At 33.9% G+C, this 24,588-nt stretch overlaps 1 protein-coding gene across 5 annotated transcripts in view; it reads left to right on the forward strand.

Annotated features, from left to right (window-relative positions):
* The window catches only part of dok6 (docking protein 6), a 173,498-nt gene that overhangs the window by 135,451 nt on the left and 13,459 nt on the right, over positions 1-24,588 (forward strand). The window contains exons 8-9 of one of the 5 annotated variants that reach the window (XR_012399227.1): positions 12,323-12,538; positions 12,654-13,019. Coding sequence is in view for 1 of the 2 variants with exons in the window: in XM_073940570.1 (XP_073796671.1) it covers positions 12,323-12,342 (20 nt within the window). In the remaining variant the exon portion in view is untranslated. 5 annotated transcript variants of the gene reach the window in all.

Genomic DNA, 24,588 nt, shown 5'->3' on the forward strand with positions numbered 1-24,588 from the left:
ATGAAAATAATTTTTTGTTTGTTTACTAATCCTTCGAAGCGTTGCGTTTTAATCTGTGCTTGATTGAGAGATTCAGTTTTTACACTTTTTCAGTTCCTTACAAAAAATAAAATTACACAGAAGTACTGGGAGAACAGTTTATAGGTGAAGATGTAAACAAATGTTTATGGTAAAGATTCAAATCACAGTTTAATAGAACTAAACACTGGTGAATGTTGTAGCAATTACATTTAGTAATCAATGGGTGGCGACAAACAACCATCAAAATTATGTCACTGAAGTGGTTTTCAAAAATTTTGCACCTATGATGAAACATTAAGTTTTACAGTGCAAGTTGTTGAATCATTAATTAAATATGAATATAATATGCTGTTCATTATTATATTTTTTCTTTTTTTCAGCTGTTCTTTTTTTATTTTTATTTTTATTAAAATTAAAAGTTCTAAGTTCTGTTTGTTAAAAGCAATGGTTTTTGCAATAATATTTTTGTATAAATGGAAAGTTCAAATTTTGTACAAATGACATTTTGTTACCTTTGCATTATAAGGTTCTACGTTCTGAATCATTTTAAGATATTGAGCTTCAAAGTTTTTACATTCCATAGCAAGCAGTATGTGTGTAACATTTGATTTTTAAATAAAAATCTTAACATTTAATAAGAATGTGTCAGTAACTCAATTTTGACAAAAATGTCAAATAGAACCTTATAATTGGTGAAATTTGTCTCCTCCCTTTTTGCTGATCTGAAAAATTGTCAGATTTGTAACTCATAAACCGTAGTGTGATCCGAATAATGAAATTTGTGATCCGTTACACCACTACAGTGTAGGGTTAGGGACAGTAAAATGTTGTTAGAGATATTAATTACATATGTAATTACATGCAGGTTGTTTAATCAAGCATACTATAAGTGCAATGTACTGTAAAAACATGCATTTAAACATTAGTTACATTGTAACAAATGAATCATTTCAGTGTAAGTACATATTAGTTAAGGCCCCCTTATGAAAAGTATAACTTAACATGTACTTAACATACTTAAGTACTTTTTTAAAAAATGTGAGTATAAATAGCTTAAATTATAAATAAATAAATTACAAACCGGCCAGCTATACTTCTCTGCAACTCTCTCATGGTCGACTAATATGAAGTGGCCAAATTGTGATACATTTTTTATTAATTGTTAAAATATTGGTGTCTGTGATGCAGCAAGTCCAGAAAATTCACTTTAATGTATGATATGTCTAGAAAGTGGTCATAAAGTAATATTTTTTCAATACAAATTAATAGTAGCATGGACCAGTTTTGTGCGAAAAATTTTCCAAATTAAAAACAACAATTTACTGATGATGTTCCAAACCTGAAAAACATAAGAGAAAGAGAAATTGAGCAGAATATTCAAGCTGTTCTTTTCTTTATAATAAGAGAGGATAAGCAGTATCAGGACAAAAGATAAATGCACTAAAATGATCATAAAAGGAGTCTGAGTCATGTACTACTCTTTTAAAAAATATAATAATAACTGCACAGAGCCCAAACTGAAGTATTGATTATTATTTTCCTTTTAAACATATTGATAGCTATACACACCATACAGTTTCATTGTAAGGAAAAACAGCTTGAATGTCTGCTATAAATATGTCTTCTTTTTTAGCTTGATTTCATTGATAACCCTGAGGATTTCTGTAAATAATAACACAATACAATGCACAAACCATGTTTAAAAATACATTCTGCATCTATTTGCTATTTGTGCACCATTGATTTTTTTCTTTATTGTCATTTTCTATGGACCTTTTTAGCTAATGCTTTTGAGTGTAGGATTGAAAGAGTGTATTATGGTCCATGTGGTCCAGAGATGCGTAGCATTAGGGAAATGATGTGTCCATCTGCCGGGAGAGAGATGAATTAATCTGGAAGCCACATGGGTTTCGTGTCTCAGTCTTTGTTAGGCTGTCAAACTGTCCTTTGCCACACACAAACAACCTGTGTTTTTAACTCTATTTCACTAGACACAAGCAGGAAATCTGAACATATGAATGTGTCATGAGAAGACTATCAGCTTTTATGGCGTGGTATTTGCATCTCTAATTAGGGGAAAAACATTTTTGCGGCAGTTTCAGTCTGCCTGCGAGGAGATTCCTGTTTCATCATATTGAATCATCCTTTAATGCAAAGTTAAAGAAGTAGCATAACATATTTTGTCAGACCATTGATATAGTATTTTTGCATTCCAACTATTGAGTGTAAATCAAATTCTCATCACATTTTATTTGCAGTCCTCAATCTTATGCATTCCACCAATATATTTAACAGACTATGGAAAATGTCTGAAAATAAATCTGTATTTTGTGGGTTTTTTTCTTCTGCTTTTGAATTGCTTTGTAAGACCTTAATCTTTCCCCCAGCAACTTTTGATATTCAAAAGTTAGAAAGGTATTTCATATCGTCATCTTGGAATCATGAGGTTCTCTCTGCATTTTAAATGATTTTGAGATATTAAACTTCAACGTTTTTGCTTTCCATACAGCAACAATAAGAGTTCACTTTCATACATTAACATGACAGAGACATTAAATGTATTGTAAATGTAAATTATCAAAATTCTCTTAAATCTGCAAATTGGGGTAAAACAACTGGGCAAATGCAGACAGATTGTTCTAATTCTAATAAGTCATTTTCCGCTTAAATCTGCTTAGTAATTTATTTAAAAAATATAATTGGTGTTGTAACAATATTTTGATGTTTGAGAAAATTTACTTTTTGCTTTCTTTAACATTTATTTAATGTTTTAGAATGATTATTTTTTCATGTTCAAATTAGGCATACAAGGCTGTGCTAAATGTTTTGTCCAGTGCAGCTGTTAATTTCATGTAATTAATATGGTAATATAGTAAATATTACTATTGTATTAGTATTTTTGCAATTAAGACCTCGTGAATTAAATAAATTATTTGCCCTTAAAGGCTTAATATTAAATTTAAAGACTTTAAAAGAAACTAGACAATGAGTAAATGAGTTGTTTAACACAAATAAAAATGATTCACATTTGATATTTTTTAACAACGGAGCAGTCTGTGGAATGACAAAGTAAGATGATTGGTTTTTGTGCATATATTCGAAATGCTGATTTGCTCACAGAAGAACCTTATAGAGCCAAACTAGAGTTTGACTTTGTAAATAAACCCGTTTTTGTTTTTAAATAAAAGTCTTACAATGTAAACAACTTAAAAAAAAACATCACATAATTTAAATGTACATTTTGAAAAAAAAATATGTCAGGTAAAACCTTAGAATTTTAATGTGAAGATATTTTAAAGTGATATAGTATCTGGCTTGTCTGGCTGAGTGTTTACTGAACAAAAGCCTGGGGTCCATTCTTCAATTCTTCATAAGTGGATTACTCTATTAGCTGGATTTGGTTAGTGACGATTTGACATGATTCAGGATAGTTTACTTTTTCAAAACTCATTATATATATATATATATATATATATATATATATATATATATATATATATATATATATATATATATATATATATATATATATATATATTAAGGGTGGAGCCGAACCCGAATACGTTATTCGGAAAGGCACGAATAGCGTGTTTTTACGAATACTTATTTCGAACAAATACTTGAAAAATTATTTTTATTCGGGAGCAAGAAAAACATTATATCAAAAAGCAGCGTTTCCTCATGAGACCCCAGTGCGTGAGTGAGTGAGTGAGTGAGTGAGTGAGAGTGAGAGAGAGAGAGAGAGAGAGAGAGAGAGAGAGAGAGAGAGAGCGAGAGAGCGAGAGAGCAGAGGGCGGGGCGGTGTCTGGCACAAGCTTCTCCGCAGATACAGACAGAGAAGGCACGGCTGAGCGAAAAAAATACTTCACTGCAACACTATTTTTGTTAAATAGATTTTTGTACCTTAATTGGGTTCCAGATGCAGTTTATAAACTTGTAGCGGAGTTTGATCGGGATTTTGCATTACGCTGCATTTTTGAAGTTTGCAATTGGGTGCTCTCTGTTTATGCAACGTTAGCTCTGTTAACGCGGTAATTTAGACAATAGACTGTTGACAGAGTAACGTTAACGTTCTTTTATAAAGGTTAAAACGATGCTTTTGCAGTTGTGTCGAATAGTATGCACTTACTATTTTGCAGACAGCAAGATATATGCTATAGGCTAGTTAACCTTAGCATAGCTTCCCGTAACTTTTTATTAACTTGAAACTCCTCAAATACATTTGGGCACCCGAATAAAAAAAGAGTCAGAGTGCTGCTGAGCCATTTCTTGGTCCTCCACCAGTCAAAAAAAAAAAAAAAAAAAACTTCATGTTCTTTGTGGAAGAATTTTACAGTCAGTGGAGCTGCAGATAAAACAAACTGATACAGTATAATGTGTGCAAAAGTGAAATCAGCAGAGGCAGAGATATTAAACATCTGTCAACATCTTCTATGCATAATCATTCATTTCTTAATCCTTCAGTCCCTTTGTCAATCTGGGGTTGCCACAGTGGAATGAACCACCAATTTATCCAGCATATGATTTACGCAGTGGCTGCCCTTCCAGCTGCTACCCAGCACTGGGAAACATCCATACACTTTCTTTCACACACATACAATAGGGACAATTTAGCTTACCCAATTCACCTGTATTGCATGTGTTTGGACTGTGGGGGAAACCGGAGCACCCGGAGGAAACCCACGCCAACATGGGGAGAACCCAGTCAGGGCTCGAACCAGCAACCTTCTTGCTGTGAGGCGACAGTGCTACTCACTGTGCCACCGCGCAACCTTCTATGTAATGTATTATCACATGCACTAAAAGCTGTCCATGCACTAAAATTCTGTCCATTGGAAAAAAGTTCTTTTAGAAGAAGAACAGTTTTTTTTAAGTATTATTTGTTTTTATTCTGTCTATTCAGTGTCCTTCAACAAGAACGGTGGTGGTGGGGTTCATAATATTCACAATGGTATTTTATTAGTTGTTGGTTTAACCATGGATGAGAAAATGGCTTCTATGTCATTTTCTTTTCAATGACATTTCTTGTCACATGTTCAAAAACAACAACCAATATTGCATGTCTATAATTTATATAATGGGTATAATTAAACAATACTTTATATATAAAGTATATATATATATATATATATATATATATATATATATATATATATATATATATATATATATATATATATATATATATATATATATATATATATATATATATACGGATGCAATCTGCACTCCAAAATGAAAGTACAAAAGCTGTCACAGCATGGTTCTTCCCAAAGGGGTTCAAAGAGAAGAATTAATAATTTTGACTTATTAGATACAAACACATACTATTTTAAGGTACTGACTCATGTCTATAATAATAGACATGCACAATATTAAACTTTTTTTTAAGGAATAATAATTTATGCAGTCATGCACATGTTTGGAAAGCTATGCCATGGATTTGATGCTTTGCAAAAGTTGCAGACACCTTTACCAATATCAAAATGCTTTTTTGATGCAAAATTAATTTAAACAGCCAGTTATTCCTTACGCTGATTAGGAAACTTGAGTAGGCCTAGGCTACTATAATAAAGAAAATCTACTCTAAATGTAAAACTATTGCTAAACACTCATGATACATGAAAGTGTAAAGCCTGCTGCCCACAACAAAGATGAAAAAAATATTGCGTATCATATTTAACAAATCATTTACTACGAAATTTATGTAATTTTGCTCACATGGATAATTGAAATTACAGTTTTTCCTAGTCACTTTGGTGCATTTCTCACAACACTATTTACATTTGCACAACAGTTAATGCATTTCTCAAAACAGTTAGTCATTTGAGCACATAATAGTAGGAGTTTCTCATTCCTTTCAACAAATCGCAAATGCTTTTGCACATGCATCAAATGCTGTCATACAACTCTCTGCTGTTTATAACATAATCATTTGCTTATGTCTTGTCAGTCAAAATGAACTTAACTTATAATTGCTGAATAGTCATGCCATATAAAACTAATAGTCCTCATTTCATTACTTGAGTCATACACACAAAAACATTGAACTAGTTGTCAAAATCTGTCAAGCTAATAATTTTATAAAATATTTTAAACTTTTTCTAAATTGAACAATTTTATAAATGATTTACAGACCTGTGCATGTTGTAGGTTCAGTTCCAATATGTACTGAATATTGTTTACAGTTCTACCCTAAAGGATGTTTATGTTTGTTGTAAATAAGGGTGTATTTATTGTATTGCACAATGCTGTGAATAAATTAGATATGCAAAGAAGAGCAATTCAAATAGTTTTCAAATGGCTGTGCAAATAGTATAATGATGTCTTGAGCATTTTTATAAGTGTCACCAAAATCTGAATTGCATTGGAAAAAATGTCCAGAGTAAACTGTCATAGTCACATGGATTTGTCATGCTTTCATTATCTTGTTCATAAACAATGGTGTCGGGACTTTTTATCTTGATGACACTGATACTTTGATTGACATCAATACTTGCTTTTAAGGAATGAGCTGTCCATTTTGAGCAAGTGACACACTTTTGCAGGTTATCAACTAGGTTTTGCAGTTTGTACTAATTGTTTTGAGAAATGCATTAACTGTTGTGCAAATGTAAATAGTGTTGTGAGAAATGCACCAAAGCCACTGAGGAAAACTGTAATCAGATGATGTCATTACGCTGTTGTGCTGTCAGTCAATCGTTGGATTGCTGAACATGATTTCGAGGATCGATAGATTTGTCCTTCACAACACACACAGCAATCTCAGAACAGTTCATGTAGACATTTTAATCCGATTCGTAAAGTTGTTTGAGGAACCAAATTAGCCAGAGGTCAGTTATCATGATTAATATATGCAGGATCTGTCAAATCATCTTAGACCATTTAAGCGAGGTACGAAGAACGGACCCCTGATAATAAACTGCCTGTACTTTTTTTCTGTTATTATGCAGACATAATTCTCTGTATGTTATTTTTTAGTATCAAGCAATCACATTTAAGTGGCTGTTGATCATGATTTATTTGTGTAAGGTCGAGGGGAAAACATGTAAAGTAAAAAAGGAGTAAAAATCGCTTCTTCAGGATTACAAGTAGCCAATCTAGATTTTTACTCTTGCACAATTTCACAAGACAAAAGCAAATCTGAACATTTTGTGCTCTAATGGCGTGATATTTGCATCCCTAATGAGTAGGGGGGAAAATGTTTTGCGGCAGTTCCAGATGCTGATGTGCCTGCCTGTGAGGAGATTCACGTTTCATCATTCTGTGAAATATGCAGAATAGAATAAAATATTTTCTCAGACCAATATATGCATGTAAGTGCGTTTGTGTGTGTGTGTGTGTAGTATGTATGAATGTGTGTATTTGTGTATGTACAGTTGAAGTCAGAGTAATTAGCCCCCCTGTATTATTAGCCCCCTTGTTTATTTTTTCCCCAATTTCTGTTTAACAGAGAGGAGATTTTTTTCAAAACATTTCTAAACATAATAGTTTTAATAACTCATTTCTAATAACCGATTTATTTTATCTATTCCATGATGACAGTACATAATAATATACTAGATATTTTTCAAGGCACTTCTATACAGCTTAAAGTGACATTTAAAGGCTTAACTAGGTAATTGGGTAAACTAGGCAGTTTAGGGTAATTAGGCAAGTTTTTGTATAACGATGGTTTGTTCTGTAGACTATCGGAAAAAATATAGCTTAAAGGGGCTAATAATATTGACCCTAAAATGTTTTTTTTTTTTTTTTATTAAAACTGCTTTTATTCTAGCCATAATAAAACAAATAAGACTTTCTCCAGTAGAAAAAATATTATCAGAGATACTGTGAAAATTGCATTGCTCTGTTAAACATGATTTTGAATATATTTAAAAAAGAAAAACAAAATTCAAAGGGGGCTAATAATTCTGACTTCAGCTGTATATAACACACACACACACACACACACACACACACACACACACACACACACACACACACACACACACACACATTATGCCCCCTTAAATAATCATTGTTAATTAAATTCTTACCATTGATTTTGTTTGCACTTAAAATGTGTAATGTGTGTATTTATATAGCGCATTTATTGTGTATGGCCATACACCCAAAGCGCTTTACAATCATGCGGGGGGTCTCTCCACACCACCACCAGTGTGCAGCATCCACTTGGATGATGCGACGGCAGCCACAGGACAACGGCGCCAGTGCGCTCACCACACACCAGCTATTAGTGGAGTGGAGAGACAGTGATAGAGCCAATTCGGTGGAAGGGGAGGATTGGGAGGCCATGATCGTAACTTTGGCCAACACACCAGGGTTACACCTCTGCTCTTTCACGAGAAGTGCCATTGGTTTTTTAATAACCACAGAGAGTCAGGACCTCGATTTAACGTCTCATCCGAAAGACGGTGCCCACTGACAGTGTAGTGTCCCCTTCACTTTTACTGGGGCATTAGGACTCACTCAGACCACAGGTTGAGCGCCCCCTGCTGGCCTCACTAACACCACTTCCAACAGCAATCTAGTGTTCCCTAGTGGTCTCCCATCCAGGTACTGACCAGGCTCAGCCCTGCTTGACTTCAGTGAGTAACCGGTCTTGGGCTGCAGGGTGATATGACTGTGGATATGTGTAATGTGTCCTTGGTATTCCACCAATATATCAAATAGACAGTTAACAAGTATGTGCATGAACAAAACAAAGACTTTTGTACACTACAGTCTCTGAATTTGCCAAAATAAATATTTAACAATTATAAATATTTCAAATATTTCAACAATTTCTAAAAAATGACTAATACTAAATAGTATTACCATTTAAATACTACCAATATTATTCTGATTGTCATGCTATTTCCATTTCTATTATATTGTTGTTTGTGTTCTGTGTTTATCATCAATCTTAAGTTTTGCACTTAATTATAAGTAAATGCATAAATAAAGAAAGTATTGAATAAAAAGTACTGAGTGCACTTCAGTAGCATTTGTTGTTTGTGTTCAGCATCTGCTAAAGCATTTGGACCCAGAAACTGTGACGCTTGATGTCACGAGACACAAGCATGAAATGTAAACATAAGAACACATAAAAAAAGGATTATTTGGCTCAAATGGCACAATATTTGCGTCTCTAATCAGTGGGAAGAAAAAAAAAATGTTTTGAGGCAGTTCCAGCCGCTGATGTGTCTTTCTGTGAGGCAGTCGGCCTTAAAACCTTTCTCTCATTCATCATTGTGGCATTCCTATTGTTGAGATGTTAGCCTGATATAGTGAATGTTCCCCCTCCTCATCAGCTGCCCTCAGAAATACAAATTCAGCAGAACGCGCTTTTTTTTTTTCAATGAATAAATTGAGTGCATCACCATGTTGAAGGACGATGTTTAGGTTGAAAAGTCAATGAGAGCTCAAGGAAAATGGAAAATATTACAAAGATCTCTGGCGTCTTTATGAATTGTGCTGAATATTGGAGTTCGCCACCTGCGAAAGATGGCAAATACAGCAGAAGATTATTATTATTTTTTTTTTTTAAAAATCATTTAGCATGCATGCGAACAACCTACCACCATAATATATACAGTCCATGGCATAAATTTTCACACCTGGAGAAGAAATATTACATGAATAAACCAATACAACAAAGAAAAATTAGTTCAAGCTGGTCTATTTATGCATTTCATGTAAACAAAACTATTGTAAATAGTATTTTATATTATTTTATACTTTTTAAATAATGATCTGTATCTATTCTTGTTTAATCTTAAATTTAAAAGTTTTTTAATAGCTCTTTTTAAGAAATCATTATTTTAATTTAGCAAGGATGCATTAAATTGATGGTTTGATTGTAAAATACCTATTAGTAATTATAATAGCAATAGTTATTATAAATATTATTGTGCAATGTGATATATATAATGTTTTATGTTTTTTGTTTGTTTTATTTATTCATTTTCTTTTCAGCTTAGTCCCTTTATTAATCTGGGGTCGCCACAGCGGAATGAACCGCCAATTTATCCAGCATATGTTTTACGCAGCAGGTGCCCTTCCAGCTGCAACCTATCACTGGGAAACACCCATACATTCTCGCATTCTCACACTACGGACAATTTAGCTTTTCCAACTCACTAATAGTACATGTCTTGGGACTTGTGGGAGAAACTGGAGCACCCGGAGGAAACCACTACGTAAAACATATGCTGGATAAGTTGGCAGTTCATTCCGCTGTGGCGACCCCAGTTTGATAAAGGGAATAAGCTGAAAAGGAAAATAATTAATAATAATAATAATAATAATAATAATAATAATAATAATAAAATTATAATTACCATAAAGGATAATAATAATATTTATTATTATTATTATTATTATTATTATTATTATTATTAGTAGTAGTAGTAGTAGTAGTAGTAGTAGTAGTAGTAATAGTAGTATAAAAATAATTATTAATAATAATAATAATAATAATAATAATAACAATGTCTTACTGACCTCCAACATTTGCATTTTGGTGGGTTAACCAATCATTTAAATCAACCAATTACTGATCCCAAAACTAAAAAAAATGTATATATATATATATATATATATATATATATATATATATATATATATATATATATATATATATATATATATATTTATTTATATATATATGTATATATATATATATATATATATATATATATATATATATATATATATATAATATATTTATTTATATATATATATATATATATATATATATATATATATATATATATATATATATATATATATATATATATATATATATATATTTATATATATATATATTTATATATATATATATATATATATATATATATATATATATATATATATATATATATATATATATATATATATATTTTATATATACAATGAAAATAAAATCTAAAAATATGCCAAATAAATTATTCAACTGCCCTTTGAATGATTCTCCGAGTCCAAATAATACTTTAGTGAGCAGTTAATATAAAAAATTTCAACGTGTAAAAAACAATATATTATAAAAAGCATTTTAGAGATTAAAGAAGCCTTTTTTCCACTTTAATTAAAATGTGTTGAATAGAAAGTTTCAAAGAATATTAAAGGCTCTTCATGACGCCAATAAATCCCTTTTATTTTTAGGAGTGTGTTTGTGTGTGCAGGAAAGAACATGAGCTTCTGTCAGTTTGAGAAAGAAAAATAAGGTCTGGAAAGTGTTGTACTGATGTTCATTCAGTCTCTGCTCAGGTGACCGATAGAAAACTGGGGCCAAACTGGCAGCGTACATTTGATCACAAGATAAATTTGTAGTCAGCAGGTATGGATTTGCTGACTCACATAATGAGTCATATACTGTATGTGTTCAGTTCAGAATGAATCAACTCTTTCCCCTCCTTTTCAAGACATGAAGCATAATTAATAAATACTTCCTTTTTAGAAATTGCCTCTGTGTTTTTGTTTGTGGATTTTTAAAATACCCTAGAATAGGTGAAGTAATCTCACTATACGTTTCATATGTGCAATTAGTTTTGATAAAAATATGATGACACAAATTGTTCATCAGTTGAGAGCTACATTTGTGCCATAATTTTCTATTATAAAATAAAATGCAACAAAATGCTGTCATCAGGTCTTGTAGAATGCCAAATTTTATTTACTTATTTATTTGTTTACTTTTTCATTTTATTCGAACATTTATATTAAACAATTTAAATTACATTATATAATACATTATATTAGATTTATATTAGAATATATATAGTAATGTTGTTGTTTTGCATTCGATTAAAAAACTAATAATTAATTTTACATTTCATTTGAAATTTTATTCACTCATTTCATAATAAACAGCACGAAAGTTAGTTGTTTTCTTTTATTATTTGCACATACAGTAGTGTGAAAAAGTGTTTGCCCCTTGACTGTTTTCTTATTTATTTGCAAGTTTGTCACTCTTAAATCTTTCAGATTATTAAACAAGCTTAGATATTTGTCAAAGATAACACAAATAAATGGGGAAGACAAATTACAAAACTGCATAACCCTCTGTGGAAAAAGTGTTTAACTAATAACTCGCTGGACCAGCTTTAGTAGTAACAATTGCAATCAAACATGTTTAATAACTTGCAATGAGTCTGTTACAGTTCTGTGGAGGCCATGCCATCTTTGTAGATTTGTTGTATTTCAGCCACATTGCATTTTTTATGAGCTTTTTAAAGTCATGCCACAGCATCTCATTTGTATTCAGGTCAGGACTTTGACTAGACCACTCCAAAGTCTTAATTTTGTTTTTCTTTAGCCATTCAGAAGTGGTCTTGATGGTGTGTTTTGGATCATTTTCCTGCTTCAGAACTCAGAAGTCTGCTTCAGTTTGAGGTCACTAACAGATGTTTGGACATTCTCCTTCATGATATTTTGGTACACCGCAGAATTCATGGTTCCATTTATCACAGCAAGTCATCCAGGTCCTGAAGCAGCAAAACAGCTCCAGACCATCAAACTACCACCACCACATGTAACTGTTGGCATGATGTTATTTTTCTGAAATTAAGCATTACTTTTACACCACACTTAATAGGACACACACCTTCAAAAAACTTTTTTTTTTTTTTTTTTTTCGTTGTCCACAGAGAGTTTTGCCAAAAGTCTTGGGGATCATCTAGATGTTTTCTGCCAAAACTGAGACAAGTCTTTGTAGTCTTTTTGCTCAACAGTGGGTTTTATCTTGGAACTCTGCCATGCAAACCATTTTTCTTTTTTATGGTGGAGTCATGAACACTTACCTTAAGCGAGCCCTGCAGCAAAACCTTTTTTTTTTTACACAGAACTTTGTATTTTTTGGTTTTGTGTTTCCTTAATAATAAAAACAAAGTTTTTATTAACAGTTTAAAAACTGCATGATGTGTTCACTTGTGTTATATTTGACAAATGTTTATCATTTGTTTGACGATTTAAAACATTAAAGTGTAACAAACATGCAAACATTAATAAATCAGTAACTTTTTCACACCACTGTGTTTATATATTATTGTTTATGAAAATAGAAACATGGAAGTTTTTTGTTTTGATGGCATTTTTTAGGGATGCACGATATATTGGTGGCCATATCATTATCGGACAATAAATGCTATTTTTAAATTATCGTTATCGATCATCTAATGTCAAAATTAAGCTGATATCTTTAAGACAATAAAATACGTAATTGTATAGAACAGCCTTGCGCATGCATAACTTGTTCAGACTTGTCCAGTGCACTATAATGGAGCTTTCCTCACATTGTTTATTCCTTCAAAGTCCGTCCTTTCTTTATGTGGTATTGCTGTGCATTAATAACTCAGTAAGTAACCATGTTCCTCATCATTGTAGATATGTTTGATATAGTCTCATTGTGTATTTTGCTTTAAATCGCTTCAGGAAAATTATTACCTGTTTAAACATAATAGCAACACACATGATAAACAACCTGTTGAGTTGTTTGTAATCTAATACAGGAGTTTTCAAACTTTTTCAGCTGAGAGCCCCTTCGTGTAGGGCAAATTCTTTTGGGGACCCCCAAAAAATAAAAATGACGCCACCCCCTCAAATTAACAACTGTACTTAATTTTTTAAAAATTTTATTATTCAATACATTTATATCATCATATATTATTCAGTAAATTTATATTATTCATTATCTGGATTCATTTTTGTAAGATGTTAGTTGAGTTGACATGGTTTCAGTGCTTAAATAATTTCCTAAATGCAATCTAGAATTGGGTATTCAAGTTCAAAGAGCCACAAGTTTTACTTTGCATAATTTTAGAAGCTTTGCTGACTTTAAAATGTTCATACCAGTTTGTTCTATTAATAATAATACTGAACATTACATTTAAATTAGTTACACAAATAAATATGGGAAAAAGTGAAACATCTTGAAAAAAATGCATTTATATTCAGAGTATTAAAATTTGATCAGATAAGTTGAGCTCCATTAAATACAGAGCACTAATACATTTTAATATTTAATAATTGATTAACCCTATAACATAACACAACACAAACAGATACATTATAATTTTTATAGGCTATAGTGGTTTTACACAGGGTGTATACAATTTAGCTTTTTTAATCATCCAGTTATAAACCAATGTAAGAGGTCCACTGCAGAGCTCATCCAGCTGTCATTAGTGTAACAGGAGTGAAACTTGCTGATGTGATGACAGCTCCATTCATTGTTATTGCAGCACTTTTTGCTTTACAATTTTAATATGTTTGTTTGCCATGCTGCAAAGAGGACCGTCTGATATTTGTACAATGCAAAATGTAAAGCCTGTCGCACTGTGGACGAGGTGCAATGTTTTGCCGTGTCTTTAAAATGCTCTTTGTTCCCTATGAGTGAAGCCTGCGCAGAGATGCGCGCACTACACAGCACCCAGCTGATCGGTTACTTAGGAACGCAAGCCATAAACAGGGAAGTGCTTTCAGACACCGATAATGTTCTTATTGATCATGTATTTTAACTGAATTATAGTCAGTTAAATAGACCCGAGCATTCATTTAGCGTAAAAGAGGTAAGCGTAAGTGAAAGGTAAACACCGTCAGGTGCTGCAGACAATCGCCAAAAATCACAGGAAGCGCCCGGCCAGAAGCGCTTATTCAATAAAAGTCCCCGTGCACAGAGGCGGGCCGCTGCGCTTCTTTTCCTGTGTCACGAAAGTGTCAACTGCGTTTAAATGGCATAAGCATAAAGCTTTATTTTTGCAGTACTTTTCAGCTCAAATTATAATAAAAAATATATTAACCTTCAGAATGATGCGGGGCACAAAATTCATCCATGTGGGCCCATTGATTACCTCTCATCTAAAATGTATTTGCGGCCCCCCTAGCACCATCTGGCGGCCCCCAGTTTGAAAACCCCTGATCTAATATGACTATTTGTTATTATCAAGGCGCTGCTTGCCAAGTGTTGTTGGTGTAAGATTGTATTAAGTTTGATCGGAATATTCATATTGATTATAAAATGCGCACATGAGGGCAATCACAGCGCACACACACAAACACATCTGATCTGACAGCCTTCACAGCAGCAGGGGCAGAGATGTGCCAGTCACTGAATCCAGCATAGGGTTTCTCAACACACCGCCACATTTTGTCTTTATATTATGCTCTGTTTGTCAATGTTATTTGTGCTCAATGTTCAGGTGTTGAAAATCTGACTCCAAGGACAAATCTGACTCCAAGGACAAATCTGACTCTGCTTCGTGTGCATGCGCATTACACATCGGCTGCAGTTAACGTTTGAAACTCACAGCGGTTTATCATAAACTTTTCATCGATAATTTTTCCCGCAATTGACAGCAAGAATGAACATGGAAGTGTTGTCTGATTGACAAGCAGCATCTACATGTGTTAAAAAGAATCTAAAACGCCAAATATGATGAATTTATGCTGCATTTTCTAAAGTAAATCATACTATTTGTAATTAGCTTTTCTATTGTACAGTGCCTCTGAACTGTCAAAACACCTCTCAAAACATTTTTTCCGACATTACTGTTGCATGTTTTATTCAAGAACATTTCAGCTAGTTTCAGTTCTTAGTTATTTCATTTTCATTTTATTTAAAATATATTTATTTTACTTGTTTGTTAATTAAATCCCATTTTGTTATTTATCCTATTATTTTTTATGCAACAATCAAGTTACATGTTAATTTGCTTTGTGAAGGAAAGGAAATTATTTATATTTGGCATATATTTGTGAATATAGGTCTAAACAATCACCTTGCAATTCTGAAATTATTGCTTTAAGTAGGCTATTCAGTTCGTAAGTTCAGTTCAAACTTTTATCAGGTTTTTAAATTAAAATCAGTTGTTTACTGTATAAAAATATAACATTTTGAATAATATTTATTGGCCTATATATTATCGATATCGGCCAAAAAATCCATATTGGTGCATCCCTAGCATTTTCTTCCCTTGCTGTATGATTTGAAACCACTCTAAAGCCTTTATGTAAGAGACCATAAAAAGCCCTCAATGTTTCATAATTACATATAGCATAATTACAAGAACAATGAACTGTGCCAGAAAGCAAACACACACACACACACACACACACATTTATATGACATGCACAATAGCACACATACACACACACACACACACACACACACACACACACACACACACACACACACACACACACACACATAAAGCTCCACATTTTCTCCTGAACACCTGCTGTAAAGCTCATGGTTGTGCAAGTTGGAGCTCAGCGACTTCAGTCCATGAACAGACTCAGAAATGCCCATCTTCGCATTCCTCGCCATCTCGCTAATCTGAAATCAATACACAACAGACCCAATCTGTGTGCCTCCCTGCCAGCCCCAAACTCAGATGATATAAAGAGGCTTTTCTGGAAGATTCAGACAGAAAGTGTTTCTTATAATACAGACACACACCGGAATGCTGATGTCTTCTGTGGAAGGACCGTTCTGGAGTGCTTGATAAGCCTGATTGCTCCCATGTGTGTCCTTTTGGCCAGCTGCACCTTGCTTTTTTTACTGATTGGACCTCTTGTGTGTGTGTGTGTGTGTGTGTGTGTGTGTGTGTGTGTGTGTGTGTGTGTGTGTGTGTGTGTGTGTGTGTGTGCGTGCGTGCGTGCGTGCGTGCGTGCGTGCGTGCGTGCGTGCGTGCGTGCGTGCGTGCGTGCGTGCGTACGTGTGTTGACATTAAATTGCAAAGTTGTTCTGTTGTTGTAAAGGGTTAAAGTACTTTTTCCTGTGCTGATAATGGGATTTTGTGCACAGATAAATTGATATTTCAAATAAATAATGATACAGGTCAAATAGAGTTCAAATATACTTGCCTATTTGAGTCATTTAAATATTAAGACATTCTCATGTCAATTTATATTTACAGTTATTAAAACAAATATCAGCTATGATGTTAAAATATGTGATAAAAACTTATATGCACCGGGAAATTAATAAAACCTTCATTAAAGTGTACTATATATATATATATATATATATATATATATATATATATATATATATATAATGTGGCGGGATATAGAGAGAAAATGGTTTTGGATCTGGTTGTTTCTAATGAGTCTTCTGTTTTTGTTAGTGCAGACTAGTTCAGTAGACAGAAAGAAAGAAGAAATGCCCGCATATGTTTAGCGTTTTTGCTTATCGCAAACACAAGAATAATCTGCCAGTGTTTGCTTTGCTTTGGCTTTTTCAAAATGGCTCAACAGAGAAATGCTGGGAAATGTCTCTAGACTGATGGCATTTCATGCCGTTCAGTGTTACAAATGTAACATATTAGGGGTTTGAACCTACACAAGCTTTCGGTTCGGGTACGATTATCATGCCATCGATTCGGCTCAATTCGATATCTCGGTGCATAATGGTGCATTGACAATGCTTTTCATACATAATTAGATTTTTTCTTCACAACACAATAATTCTGTTTTATTAAAATCTATAAATATATTAATATTTTTATATTATTTGTAATACAATATTGTTTTTTAACACAACCAGTAAGATACATGAACTGTACCTTGAATGTTTTAAACAAACTCCAATACATGCACAGAAGAAAGCATGAACATTTATAGGAAATAAACTAATGTACATATTATCCCGCTTTCTTATTGAGCGCTGTCTTACACCCCTATGATTCGTCATTGTCTTTACCCGTTCAACAGAAAGGGCTAAGCTTGGCTTCAGAAATGAAAGCACTGTTTACCAATGAGTCACGCAGAAAGAACAGCCGCGGTTACAGTCTATATGTGCATAATACGCAGTTATCACAGGTATCCGTTACAGACGCGAAGAAGAAAACTCGCAACATAGGCACACTCGTATCTGGTTCCACAAGTATTGCTCTCATAGATATATACATTAGATGTCGCCTGGCCTATTGTTGTCTATTGGACGGAATGCTTCAATAGCGCCGCCCTCTTGCAACAGGGTAGCGCTCCTTTGAAATGAATGCGGGACCAAGGTACAGTGGAGGACTGTGGCCATCCAAAGCCAGAGATATACACATATACACATATATCTATGATCGGGAGTTTTCCTGGATGTTAGTATGTAATTTTTTTTCTAATTATGAAAATTATAATTTTACATCACTTTTCTACATTGATGGATCAGTGACCTCACGGGCATTCCTGACAAAAAGCTTGTATTTGTGTGTACAGAAATGTACTATTCACCCTCCCTGTTAAATTTGATCTAATCATCCTGAAACACACCTCCTCTCCTGCTTTCACTTCTCATACTGACGGAGGGAGCGACTCGTTTGTTAATGAATCTCCCGAACGACTCTTTCAGTAACGTTAGTCGACAATAATACAAGTTTCTGGCAGAGCAGCATCTCGTTGTCATATTTCTTTTGCATTGTTTGTTGATTTTATTCAACAAAACTAGCATAAGCCAAGTGTTTAGTGCGAGTTGGAGCTGCTTTGCCGTATGGTGAATGCAGTAAGTGACTGTTATCATCAATAACGTTACCTGATTAGCACAAAAGTTCAGAACATACAAAAACAGAAAAAAAAATTAATATTACCTATGAAATGTTCTGCCTTTGTGCTTTGTTTTCTTTGTTTGCTCGTTACTACACCCGTAAACAGCGCTAAAGTCCCGCATCTTCAAGTAATAACACTGTTTTGACTAGTGCGGTTGAATGACATTTGTCCTGGGAGCACTGTACCAATGTGGCGGCGCTATTGATGCATGCTCAGGGTCCCTTTGCGATATCTAGTGTATATATCTATGTATCGCTCTTAACAGCCAAAAGGACAGAAAAGTTACATCAAACAGGCCAGTGCAGCGGGTCAAATGTCCAAAGTGTGTGAGAGAGACAGAGCCAAAGATGGATTTTACAGCATCTTTCCCTAATAGTGAAATAGCGGATCGTGTTCTGTACCTTCTTCAGTGTCAACGAAAGGCTTTCCAGCAAATTCACAAGCAGTTGAACTCCACATAATTATCTACCTTTTAAGTAGTAGGAGCCTTTATTTAGTCGCCCTTACCTTCTTAGCCATAGTATTCTACTGCGATATCGCGCATAGGAGATAAATGACGTCATTACGTAATAACCGGTTATGATCTATTACTGAGCCAATATCGAATTTTCCCCATCTACATTGCGGTGCACTGAAGAAACAATTAATTTTAACATAACATATCCTAAAATGTAAGCAAAATTGCCTGTTTTATCATCACTTTAGACATTACGCTAGAGAAAAATGACGTTTGTTAAGTAGCAACGATTTCTGCTTTTCTGATGTCAGCTGCAGATGTGAGTGAATGGCAGAAGAAAGTAGTTCCTCATACAAGAGGATTTTGAGACTCTCTATGTTTGATTTTTTATTTTTTTTATATTCACGATTATGCCATCAAACTGCTGTATAAATGCAATTTTACTTGTTGCAGTGCTATATGGTATTTCATCACTGGTGGAAAACTAAGGCACGCACGCCTCTAAGCAGCGTCAATATTAAGCCATATCGTGCTGCTACGAGTGTAATATTGCACAAATATAATAAACACAAATATTAAGTACTGCCATCATCAAAGACAATAGATATTAGTTATTAAAGCTATTATGCTTGTTGAAAAAGTGTCTCCATTAAACATAATTTGGGAAATTATTTGAAAAAGTAAACATTTCATTTTGGGCTGATCATTTTGTCTTAATTCCTATATATTTCCTTCTACATTTAACATGTCTAGTTGATGATAGGAAATGTGTTCTAACAACAAATCTACAATGTTTTATCCTTTTATCCAAGGTTTTTTTTTTTTTATCTACAAAAAAAAAAATAGAAAAAATATTTTGTCATAGGGTCAAGATATTGTTCAATATACACACTTAAATTTGAAGCTGCAGAGGATGCTGTTTTATTTACTTGATGTATTTTTATTAATGTACAGTAATTGACAGTATACTTTAATTTTATCTTACTGTAAAGTAATTGTATTTAATATTTTGTTCTTATTTTGTACTTTGTAACATTTTACTGTAACAAAGATCACCTTAAGTTACAGTATCGCAGATATTGCATGAAACCATGTCCACACAAAAACAGTGTTCCACTAAATTCACAAGATTGTATATACAGTAATCCAGTGGGACAAGGAATGAGGAGTATTAACAAAAGGGAGGAGCTGGAGCTAATGACTCCTCTGGAGAACTGAGTGCCAGATGAACTGCCTCCAAAGCAAATGATGCCAGGCTTTCATTCTAAACAGTATGAAAAAAACTCACAACCAGTTAATTATGTTAATGTTATACTTCCTCCTAGAGACAGGTAATGGAAGATAAACCTTTTATTAGAACATCAACTTTTCTAAAACTAGAACTTGGGGGCAACATGGTGGTGCAGTAGACGCCCCAGCTGGCGTTTCTGAGTGGAGTTTGCATGTTCTCGTGTTTCTATGTTACTCTGGGTTCCCCCACAGTCCAAAGACATGCGGTATAAGTGAATAAAACAACATTGGCTGTAGTGTAAGTGTGTGCACGAGTGTGGAAGTGTTTTCCAGTGTTAGATTGTGGCTGGAAGGGTATCCGCTGTGTAAAACATGTGTTGGATAAGTTACCCCATTTTTAATAAAGGAACTGAGCTGAAAAGAAAACTAATGAATGAAAACTAGAACATCATATAGTGGAAAGTTATTATGACTATTAATTAGTTAAGGCGTAATTGGTAACAGTGGCAGTAGTATAATTATAATCACAATGAAATCAAAATATACTTATTTTTCCTGACTCACTTTGTTATTCTTTATGTGAATAATCCATGCAAATTAATCCACTGTTTGGTTTGGTAATCTTCAATGAAGATCTGACCATTTGCTTCTGTGTTTGGAGCAATGACTGTAAAAGATATGGACGTAGTGTCCGCGACGTCACCCATATGTTTATGAAGAACCCAAAAGAAGCTACCAGTAGGCGAGGCCAACAGTTGCCATCTTGTTCATGCGTCATCGCACTAACCGAGGGATACCAAATAAGGGAAAAGAGGTGGAGCGTGAGCGGAGCTACAGACGCATGCTGGCATTCTGCTTAGATGGCCTTTCCTATGGGAGAAACGCGTAATGCTTCATTACCTGCGACTGTGTACTACATTAATAAAGTGTTTAGACTTTTAAAAACACTGCTGTAATACATTGAGCCACTAAGCATTGTTCTTATGACATTTTTCAACAGCAGGAAAACGCAAATTACTTCCAAACACTTCAGATATAGTCTGTGTTAGTAAATGACTATTGATGAAATCCAGCATAACACTGTATGGCAACATTTCATATGACTGTTCTATAGCCTACAGCTAATCAATCTGTCAGATTCTGGAGCACATTACAGGTCTAAAGAAAAATAGAAATGAAAAGTGATCTTAAATGAGACCAATGCATTTATAGAGATGGTATATAAGTATATCATTTCACTCACCTGGGAAGTGGAGGCTACGTGAATGATTTATGAGCACAATTAAGTGCACGCAGCATGCCATATCATCTGATTATTGTAAGAAATAATTCCAAAAGGCAACTGACTGTGTAAAGCCACATAAAACAATACAAAAATACAATGTTTATGTTGAGTTCAGTGGCTAATCTGTCGGAGCCAGCTGAGGTGAAGTGACGACGACCAGCGAGACCTAGCTGTCACTCGAGTGGCCACGCCCTTAATTATGCTAACTTAATATAACGTAATATAAAGAAAACGGATGAGTTATAACAAAAAATTAACCCCCTCACAATTGTCATAAAGGGTAGTATTAGCTATATGAACCAAAATCGTTTTTTGTACCAGGCTGTAAACACCTTTTTTGTCCGTTGTAAAGTTGGCCATTCTAACAGTGGGCTCAATTGAAATTTGCTCCATATGGAGCCAGGACTATTTCAATTTCAATGAATTGCAGTTTTAGTTACTTCGGTATTGGCTTTCCGAAGGAGAGCGGGAGCTTGGCGCTTGGTTTGGAGTGGTGGTTTAGTTGACGTCAGTCTAAGAGCTTCCATAGCAACTGCATATTAATGCACTCTCTTTTACTGTTAGTTTGCTATGAGGGAATGATGCGCAAAAGAAATCCCGACCCACACTCATACACATATTCAGTTTCAGTTGGAAGTACATCAACATACTAAATAAAAATCCCACCAACTTCTAGTTCACATGGACTTTAAGTCTATTAATGAAGTTAAATATGTTTTATTTCTTTTATCTGTAGTTAATGCCTCAGCTCACCACCAGCGTCACCAAAACGTCTTTGTCTCTAAAACGTGTGTACGCATGGGTCTGAGTTTGAGTCAGGTTTTTGGTTATAAATCCCATCTTTTGGAGAAGAACTGGCATACACATATTTCAAGGCCAGTTTCTCTCTGACTACCTTCTCTGCTCTGATTGGTCAGATCTTGAAATTTAAATGTCCATTACCAACTGTCCTGAATTTAATCACAAGAAACTTCCTAGAAAACACAATAAAATAAACATTGCTTTCAATCTCTATTTAAAAAATTTGCTTTATTTGGCGGTTTATTCCACTGTGGCGACCCCAGATTAATAAAGGGGCCAAGCTGAAAAGAAAGTGAATGAAAAAATGAATAAATGTTCCTTTATTAGTGCAGAAAAAGAATCTGGGCATGTCGACAACATCATGAGCCAAACTCATCCATGCCTCAGGTACAAATACAGTGTTTGAGGGTTAAAGTGAAGACCATAGACTGGCATTATGCAGATTTCTAACAGAAATGTCTAGGTTTGTGGAGGAGGGTAATTACCGATGATTCGTGTCAGGCAGGAGACAATATCTTTTATATTCACACTCATCCACATTACACGCTACTATGTGTAAAAGAATAATAGGGCTGCTTTAAATGAACTATGTAAATGTACTCATTTTGCAAATAGAAATCTTTGTGTAAAACGGCTATTTCGAGAAGTTCATTGACAAGTACACAATTCTAGAGTTTTGAAAAGGGAAGCTTCTACTTAAAGCTCCTGCTCCGCCGTCATTACTGTGGCTCATTTACTTTGGCCTTTAGGTTTGTAATCAGCTTGTGAACGGCTGTCTGACTACAGGTTATGTGCTTAATGTAAATGAACTTTTAGAGCAGGGAAATGGACGTTTATTGATGCATGCAAATACATGGTGGGTAAAGGTGTTATTCGCTGTCAAATCAATTTTAGATGCTAATGTTTCTCACTATCAGAGAAATGAATATTTTGTACTTCTGCTTACAGACTTCAGTTAATGTAGATATGCACTTTATTAACCATGCTAATGTGATTTTATCTATCTATCTATCTATCTATCTATCTATCTATCTATCTATCTATCCATCCATCCATCCATCCATCCATCCATCCATCCATCCATCCATCCATCCATCCATCCATCCATCCATCCATCCATCCATCCATCCATCCATCCATCCATCCATCCATCCATCCATCCATCTTTCTAAATGGCAAAATAGAATGTATATATGAGAATGTAATATAATACACACGCATATTTTATGTCTAAACAAACTTATTTTATATGTGATTAAAAAAAAAAAAAAAAAAAAAAGCTTTTCGAGTAGCACAACTGAAAAAAGAATTATGCATTGAATAAACAAGTGCTTGCATTTAAATCACTTGAACTTCCAAGGATTGTATTTTAGGTCCTACAATTTTATATAACTGTTTAAGCTTAGAACATTAAAAAAAAAAAAAAAAAAAAAAAAAAAAAAATATATATATATATATATATATATATATATATATATATATATATATATATATATTACACACATTTTCACACTTAAAGGTTTTAGAAACTGAAGTACTTTTTTTTTTTTTTTAATTTTAACAGATTTGTGTGTTGAGCATCATTTAGGACAACGTTAGAACCTGTCAGCTTTAATTTTGTGGAAAACCGGATAATTTTGAGCTTTTGCCAGCTAATTTTATCTTCTGGGTTTAAAATCATTTTTAGGTCGGGATTAAAATCGGTGACGTAGCGCGAATCTGCTAGTGGAGTGATGACACATCGGTTTCTCATTATATTCATAGCAGAGTTTTCTTATCCTGCTTCTCAATTATTCATGACTACACATGCTTTCCGAAGTCAAGGCAGACCTGCCAAGCGGTGAGACCACATCTGCGTACGGCACGGGCCCTATGTGCTTGCTTCCATGATCCACAGAGTTTGTTGCATGTTTTTTTTATTTCTGCGATTCTGTCAGGGCCGATACAGCAAAGTTGTTTGTGTGTAGCAAGCATTTTTGTCGAGAGAGCTGTACAAGAATTGGAGAATGGTGGACTTTGTCTTTAATCAGTTGAGTTCATTACCATTGAGACACATTGCCTACAGTATATCCGTGCTGTTGTGTTCACTTATGTTTAAAATCCTCCAGATTAGAATCCTCCAGAGTTAATGGTTGAAATAGACAGGGCAGCAGTGCTGCTATCCACTTTGTCTGCATTCAGACCTGGAGATTGAGGAGAAAAGTCCTCCTTATTTATAGAGTTTAAATAAACATGATTATAATGATTTAACCAATTGTGGTTATGTGTGCAT

Source organism: Danio rerio, chromosome 24 (genome assembly GCF_049306965.1).
Source record: "Danio rerio strain Tuebingen ecotype United States chromosome 24, GRCz12tu, whole genome shotgun sequence".
NCBI lineage: Eukaryota > Metazoa > Chordata > Actinopteri > Cypriniformes > Danionidae > Danio > Danio rerio.